Source organism: Kogia breviceps, chromosome 11, assembly GCF_026419965.1.
Source record: "Kogia breviceps isolate mKogBre1 chromosome 11, mKogBre1 haplotype 1, whole genome shotgun sequence".
In the NCBI taxonomy this organism is placed as follows: Eukaryota; Metazoa; Chordata; class Mammalia; order Artiodactyla; family Physeteridae; genus Kogia; species Kogia breviceps.
In genome coordinates, this window is record NC_081320.1 from 9640946 (window position 1) to 9649185 (window position 8240).

The 8240-nt window shown below is 61.2% G+C and overlaps 1 protein-coding gene across 1 annotated transcript; it reads left to right on the top strand.

Annotated features, from left to right (window-relative positions):
* Positions 1–300: 300 nt before the first annotated feature.
* On the top strand, positions 301–3961 carry ADRA2B (adrenoceptor alpha 2B). Its single transcript, XM_059078702.2, has one exon. The coding sequence runs from the start codon at positions 792–794 to the stop codon at positions 2124–2126; it is 1335 nt and encodes a 444-aa protein (XP_058934685.1). The 5' UTR covers positions 301–791; the 3' UTR covers positions 2127–3961.
* Positions 3962–8240: the final 4279 nt, after the last annotated feature.

Below are 8240 nucleotides of genomic sequence, written 5' to 3' on the forward strand. Positions count from 1 at the left end.
GGACGCCCCAGCGCCGCGTCCCAGCTCCCCGCGTGCACCGACCCTCCCACTTCTGCCAGCTTCCTTCGCTTGGTCCCGAAGAGCCCAGACGTCGGGCCCCTCTGACCTGCCGCAGAGCGGAGGCCGGGAGGAAAACGGGTTGGGGTGCCAAAACGGAGGCCGGGGGCGCCGGGAGCCTGCGGCCCGCCCACCCCTCAGCGAGACGCCCCTCCCACCCACCCTGGGTCTCACCGCCCGCCCCGCCTCCCTTCCCTCCTCCTGCTCCGCCTCCGGTCTCCTCCCTCCTCCAGTCGCGCTCTCTCTTCTCCCCACTCCCCTGCCGCGGCGGGCTGCCTGCAGACGCGGCTCCGGGCTAGAGCCGGCGGAGCTGAGCGCGGCGGGCCTCGTCCTCCTTGCCTCCTCCGAGAACCGGCGGCGCGCCCCCTGCCCGGCCGGCCGGGGCCCCGCGCCCCAGCGTGAGTCCAGCAGCCCCCCAGCGGCGGCGCCCAACTTTCCCTCGGTTCCGGGCGGGGCGGGGACGGCAGCGGGACATCGTGGTAAACTTCTCCGGGGCGGACGGCAGGGAGCCCGGGAGCCCGGACGCCGGTGCAAGAGGATGTAGGAGGGCGGTGGCCGGCCCCGGGCGTCCCCCGCCCTCTTGGCCCCTTTCGGCCTGGCCATGGGGCTCTAGCACCTTCAGCGCAGCCAGGGGGGCGACCCCCTCGTCTAGCCGACCTGGGTGGGAAAGCGCTGTCGCCGGCTGTGCACACGCTGGGCGAGCAGCGCCCCTTCTGGCCGCGTCCGGCCCCGCCATGGACCACCAGGAGCCCTACTCCGTGCAGGCCACTGCGGCCATCGCGGCGGTCATCACCTTCCTCATCCTCTTCACCATCTTTGGCAACGCGCTGGTCATCTTGGCTGTGCTGACAAGCCGCTCGCTGCGAGCCCCGCAGAACCTGTTCCTAGTGTCGCTGGCCGCCGCTGACATCCTGGTGGCCACGCTCATCATCCCTTTCTCGCTGGCCAACGAGCTGCTGGGCTACTGGTACTTCTGGCGCACCTGGTGCGAGGTGTACCTGGCGCTTGACGTGCTCTTCTGCACCTCCTCCATTGTACACCTGTGTGCCATTAGCCTGGACCGCTACTGGGCCGTGAGCCGCGCGCTGGAGTACAACTCCAAGCGCACCCCGCGCCGCATCAAATGCATCATCCTCACCGTGTGGCTCATCGCAGCCGTCATCTCGCTGCCGCCCCTCATCTACAAGGGCGACCCGGGTCCCCAGCCCCGAGGGCGCCCTCAGTGCAAGCTCAACCAAGAGGCCTGGTACATCCTGGCCTCCAGCATTGGATCTTTCTTTGCACCCTGCCTTATCATGATCCTTGTCTACCTGCGGATCTATCTGATCGCCAAGCGCAGCCACTGCAGAGGTCCCAGGGCCAAGGGGCGCCCTGGGGAGGGTGGGTCTAAGCAGCCCCGCCCTGTCCCTGGGGAAGTTTCAGCCTCAGCCAGATTACCAACTCTGGTCTCTCAACTGGCTACTGCTGGAGAGGCCAATGGATGCTCCCAGTCCACTGGGGAGAAGGACGAGGGGGAGACCCCTGAAGACCCTGGGACCCCCGCCTTGCCACCCAGCTGGCCTGCCCGCTCCAGCTCAGGCCAGGGTCAGAAGGAAGGTGGGACATCTCTGGAGGAGGAGGGGGCTGAAGAGGAGGAGGAGGGGTGTGAGCCGAAGGCCTTGTCAGCGTCTCCCGCCTCAGCTTGCAGCCCACCCCTGCAGCAACCACAGGGTTCCCGGCTGCTGGCGACCCTACGCGGCCAGGTGGTCCTGGGCAGGGGCAAGGGCACCGCAGGGGGGCAGTGGTGGCGGCGGCGGACGCAGCTGACCCGGGAGAAGCGGTTCACGTTCGTGCTGGCCGTGGTCATTGGCGTCTTCGTGCTCTGCTGGTTCCCCTTCTTCTTCAGCTACAGCCTGGGTGCCATCTGTCCTCAGCACTGCAAGGTGCCCCATGGCCTCTTCCAGTTCTTCTTCTGGATCGGCTACTGCAACAGCTCGCTGAACCCTGTCATCTACACCATCTTCAACCAGGACTTTCGTCGTGCCTTCCGAAGGATCCTTTGCCGCCAGTGGACCCAGACAGCCTGGTGAGCCCACCTGCCTGCTGCCCGTGTGGGGTTGGTGCCAGGTGGTGCCAGGGCCACCCTACTTCTTGCCCTGTTTTATGTGGCCACCTCCCTAGGGCTTTCTGGCCCCTTCCCTGGTCCTGCAGGCCTCATCCCGGGAACCCTCTCGGAGGGGCAGGGTCTATTTGAAGCCTCCCCTTGCTGGCTTGGCCGTGGGGTGGGGGGCATCTTCTCCACCCCCTGCCTGTGCACAGGCAGATGGATGAGGCTTGGACCTTCCTGAATGTAGCCGTGGCCAGGCTCCCTCGCAGAACCCCAGACCCCTGCAAACCTTGAGGACCCTGTGTTTTCTGGTTGATCACTTGCTTGTGGTGTTTTGCTTCTTTCTCATCTTCCCCTTGAAAAGAGCAGGAAGCCAGCCTTCCGCTTTTTCCAGGAGGGCCTGCTGCTGAGGGAGAGGCAGAAATGACGATGGGTATCCGTGCTGTGTGCCCGTGGTCCCCATTAGACCCTGGGTGGGGGTTTATGGGCTGGCACCATCTTTGGCCCCTTCTCCTTCCCCCCTGCTTTTGGAGTTGTAACTCCAGAACTGGATCATTTTCCTCACCCGGCGCCCCTCTGGGAGGCTGGTGGGTGCGTGGATGCCTCAGAGGGGGTGGTCTGGGGGTCTGGCCTCTGCCTCCACGGGAGAGCCCTGATCACTAGCATTCACCGCCTGCAAAACCCAAGGCAATAATAGCTTGCCGCCTACTTGCTGCAGGGAGATGAAAGGCTTCGCAGAAAGTTTTGAGCTCCGTGGGGGAACGCACTAGAGAACCAGAAAATGTGATTATTCGGTGGTATAAAAATCCCCCTTTTCTGGGTTTACCACTGCCTGTCCTCCTATAGACTTTTGTTCTGTGCCTGGGGTGTGAATTCCTACCCCAAACTGGAAGTGGGAAGTGGCAGACAGAACCACGACTTCAGTTAAAGGATTTCTTCGAGAATGTGTTCTTATGCCTGCAAAGGTTCGAGTTATCACACTGCATGACGGCGTCTCGACATTTCACCTGCAACACCAAGAGGGTTTTCATTGGCTTGGACCCCCCCAATGGGGGAGAAGTCTTTTGTCATCAAGCAGGCACCTTGTTTCCCCAGGATCGTTAAAAATAGATGAGAGCATGTGGTGGGGTGCTGGGTCTAGAGCAGGTGAGAAGGAGCCCCATGGACTCCCAGGGGAGCCTCCCACTGGAGTTCCTGGTCAGGGCTCCAAGCCCCAGATAGATCCCTTCGATGCATAACTGATTCCACCCCGGGTGGGCGCCGTCTGTCCGTCTCAGAGCCAGCCACGGTGCTCCACCCCACTGATGGGCCTCCAGGGGCCTCTCCCTCCTGGTCCCCTCCCCCACCCCAGAACTGGCACCTGGAACAATTGGGAGCACGTGGAGGATGTTTTGCCGTCTTCCCCATGCGAGTGCCTGGCTTCACCATTAAGCCGGTGGGCGTATGGTCTTGGGGGCGGGGCCGGGCAGCAGGGGCACCAGTGGCGCTCCGATGGGCCTGGCTAGACTTGGAGGCATGCTGAGGGGGTTTCCCGGGGTGGAGGGAATGGAGGGGACCAAAGAGAGTCCCTCCTGGGGTGGGAGGCTGTCCAGTTCACTCCCTGGTCTCAGTGTGAGGCCCGTGCATTGCCTCGGGGCAGGGCTGGGGAGGCTGGGCCCAGGGGAGGGTCTGGCTTATGACATCTGCTGACTGGTCTTGTCTGTGCCCCGTGGGACCCCTGCTATTGTTGCTTGTGACTCCCTGGTTGTGATATGCAGGTTTTTGTTTTTGATTTTTTAAGTCTGAGCTATTTTATCAATAAAGGATATTTTGTAATAAGCAAGCTGTGACCTCATTGTCCAAGGGCTGCCAGGAGTAGCTCTTCCTCACCTACTTGAGTAGTAGACTCTGGGCATGGGCTCCCTCCCAGGGCCAGTTGCCCTTTCCTCCTCTGGGTGCGGCTGGCTGGTACCCACCCACCTGCCTGCCTGCTTTGTCCACTCAGCATCCCTCATCCATCGTTACAAGTCAGTGGGGGCGAGAGTCACCAGGGGAGCCTGAGACTGGCTGCCCGGGAAGGAAAGGAAGGGAGGGCATCCCAGAGGAGATGGCCTTCGGGCAGGGTCTTGGGGGAAGAGCAGGAGTATACCAAGAGGGAAGACGGGAAGGTATTCTGGGCAGGAGAAAGCACACGCAAAACATGTTGTGTTTGGTGAATTTGTGGCCGTTTAAGAGTCAGCCTGAAGCCAGCCCTGATGGGTGGGCAGGCACAACAGCTGGGGGCCAGCAGAGGTGGTCAGACACCATCCACATGGGATGGGAGGAACATGGGGAAGGGGGAGGGGGGAGGAGGAGGGGAGGGGGAGGAGGAGGGGGAGGAGGAGGGGAGGGAGAGGAGGAGGAGGAGGGGTAGGAGGAGGAGGGGGGAGGGAGGGTCACTCTGAGGAATGTTTTAAGCTGCTGCCTTCAGCAAGGGGCAGGAGAGTGGGATGGAGCCTCTTTGTGTCAGGCTCTCCAGCACTAAGATTCAGAGCTGGAAAGCCTTCAGACGGTTCCTCTCAGTCTCCTCACTTCCCAGGTGAAGGGTATGAGGCCCCAAAGACACCCGATGAGTTGGGTTAGGAGCTGAGTCCACCAGGCTTCCTGTCACCACAGAGAAGGTAGTCTCTGGCCCCTGAACAAGGCTGGCCTGGTTCTGTGGGCCGGGGAGGCCAGGCAGCAGGCTGCTAGCAGGAGCAGGCGGCAAGGGGTAGGGTAGGGCCAATGCCAATGGCAGGCCCCAGGGAGGGTTGAAGCCTGGGTGGGGAGGGCCCAGATCCGGTGCGGGGAGGCCACCCCCACCACAGCCAAGCATTCACACCTGAAGGGGGCCGTGGCTTCTGGCCAGAGGCAACGACCAGAGACTCCAATGTACCCACCATCACTGGTGGACCTGGGGACACAGGGCTTCACCGAGGACTTTACAAGGAAGCCAGGCCCTGCCTGTGTGCCCACCACTAAGGCCCTCGGCCTGAGGAGGGCGGATCAAGGTAGCTCACCTCTTCCCATTTACTGAGCCCACGACTCTTCTGCTGCTTTCTCTGATTACCTCATTTAATCCTTATGCTCATCCTATAAGGTAAGTATCAGCCCATTAAAGGATGCAACGGCTCACCTGAGGTCATCCATGCCCCAGCTCCTTTTACTGGGCCACACTCTCTGCTGTTGGCATGGGAGAAGAGCTCCCCACCCAATCTCTGGAGATTCTCAGATGAAGAAACTGAGATACGGAGTCCTGGGGACTTGCCCAGGGTAATATGTGGTGCAGGTGGAGCTGGATCCCAGGACCCCTGGCTCCCACTCTGGCCTTCTCCTCCTCTCACAGCCCGTTCCTGCTGTTCTGTGTAAGTAGCACCCACTTTTTTTTTTTTTTTTTTTTTTTGCGGTATGCGGGCCTCTCACTGTTGTGGCCTCTCCCGTTGCAGAGCACAGGCTCCGGATGCGCAGGCTCAGCGGCCATGGCTCACGGGCTTAGTTGCTCCGCGGCATGTGGGATCTTCCCGGACCAGGGCACGAACCCGTGTCTCCTGCATCGGCAGGCGGATTCTCAACCACTGCGCCACCAGGGAAGCCCAGCACCCACTTTTGATTGCACCTGGAGCCCATCTGAGAGTTAGTGGGTCAATGAGCTGGACTCAGATCAGCAGAGATATGGGGTGAGGATGCAGCCCTCCTTCTCCCAGGAGTAACCCTGGTGAAAGCCCTGGAGGTGAGAGCAGGGACAGAAAGCCAGCAGGTGAGCTGTCTTGGCCAGGCACTTCTACCTTTTGGAGGCCCCTTTCTTTCTTTCTTTTTTTTTTTTGCGGTACGCGGGCCTCTCACTGTTGTGGCCTCTCCCGTTGCGGAGCGCAGGCTCAGCGGCCATGGCTCACGGGCCCAGCCGCTCCGTGGCACATGGGATCTTCCCAGACCGGGGCACAAACCCGTGTCCCCTGCATCGGCAGGCGGGCCCTCAACCACTGAGCCACCAGGGAAGCCCCAAGGCCCCTTTCTGAAGATGTCCCTGACCAAAGGGAGGCGCCATTAGAGAAGACATGGCACGGGAGGGCTTAGGAAGACCTCTCCCCTCAACTGCACCCACTCTGTGGGAATCTGGGTCTTAGATCACAGGGGGTACCCTTGAAACAGAGTTTAGACACAGCCCCTGCCTCAGGCCAGCTGCTGAGAAATCAGGGCGCTGGGAATTCCTCTTTGGAGCATTGTTGCAAGATGCACTCCTGACCCATTGGCTCAGGAGGTACCCGTGGCAGGAGGGCCTGGCTGACCTGCCAGCAAGACTAAAGGTGGAGGGGGGCTTGTGGGTTCATCAGGCCCTTGCCTCTCCCCTTCCTCCACATGATCTCCATCTTGTGTGTTTTAGTGGGGGGCTGCTGGGAAGGGGGTGTGAGACCTTGTCCAGCTGCCACTTGCAAATGAGGTTGATGCTGGATGGGGAGGAGGCATCTACCCAGCTGGGGTTGACACTAGGCAACTTTGTGTTCCTGGTGCAGGCTGGGAGTTCTGCTCAGAGGGCCTGGTCGCTGTGGGCGGCAGGACTGGGGTAGGATTTCCATGCCAGTGAAAATCACTGGGGAGGTGGTGGGGAGGCCGGGGTCATACCCTGCTTCTGCCGTCGTCTGTCTAGCTGCCCCCGGGCACGGCTGGGTCCCTCTCGGAGCCTCAGTGTCCCTGTTTGCCCACAAGGGATTACCCCAGTGGTCCCCGGGTTCCCCAGCTTGAGGATTTATCTCTGCCCCGCCCCCAGCCCAGCTCCCAGGAAGGTCCGGACATGGAGATTCCTGGAGTTAATCAGTTGTCCTTAGAGTCAGGCTCCTGGGCAGATCAGGTCTGTTTTCCTCACCTTTGTACCTCAGTGCAGACACAGACTGGGTCTGGAATGACCGATCAGTTCAGGGCCCCTTGAGTCAGGCAGAGGCGAGAGGAATAATGACCGCTCTGAGCCATTAGGGCCAGTGCCTGACGTACATCACCTGAGATCAATCGGAGAGATTGCTGTACCCATTTGACAGGTGAGGAAACTGAGGCCGAGGGAGGTTGAGGGACTTTTTTGAGGTCATCCAGAGCCAGCACACAAACCCACCCAACCTACTCTCAACTCTGGCACTCACTGGCCTCAGCGCCCACCTCCTCAAGACAGGAGAGCAGGCCCCAGGGTCCCCAGCCCAGCAAAGCCCCTGCCCTGTGTGAGCTGGAGGGTCTCATTTGCAGAGACCCCACGGCCTGGGGGCAGTCTCCCCGCTGCTGGCACCGGGCAGGCGGTGCGGAGCTCCCGCCCTTCTAGGCTCTGCTGGCTGTGATTGGGGCTGGTGGGGGCACTCAGCTAAAATTAGATTCTGGGATTCTTCGAGCTCCCGCATCCGTCCTTTCTTCTGTCCGGCAGCAGCAGCTGTGTGAGGAAGGCTGTTGTCAGAAGGCCAGGGCTGGAAGAAGGCTGGATGTCAGTTTGCACCCTCCCCAGGGCTTGCTGGCTCTGATCTTCTTACACCCTCGCCTGGCCCTTGGCCAAAGTCTCTTGCCCTTGGCTTGGCTTGTGACCATCTAGTGATAGCAGTGATTTCAAAGGGAGAGGCTCCCCCCTCTTAATACCCACCCTCTACCCCTGGGGTTCTACCCCTGTTTCTTCCTCTCTCCCCTCTCTTCCCTCCCTTCCCCTCCCCACTTCCCAGTCCTCAGGAATTTGCCCCCCCTTCTCTGAGCCTCCCCTCTTCCTCCTGCTGACCCTCTGACTTCTGTCTCTCCTTTGGGGACTGTCCTTACTCTTCCTCGGGCCCGGCAGGCTCCGTGGACCATTATGATGGCAAAAGGGGATCGGAACACACCAGGGACCAAAAAAGAGCCTCCCTCCCTGGCAAGTCGGGGCTATTTCTGACCCCGCTGCAACCTTCTGGGGCTCCCGGTTCCCCGGCAGGCAGAGGAGATGCTGGGCCCCAACCAAGGGTGCAAAGGCCCTGACCTCTGAGTTCCCTGCGGAGGGGGCATGCCGCTTCTGGAGCTGGTGGGGGTGGGCCCCTCTGATCTCAGAGCAGCCGGGGCTCGGATGGAAGGCCACTGCCTCCACCTGGATGGGGACCTGGCTGCT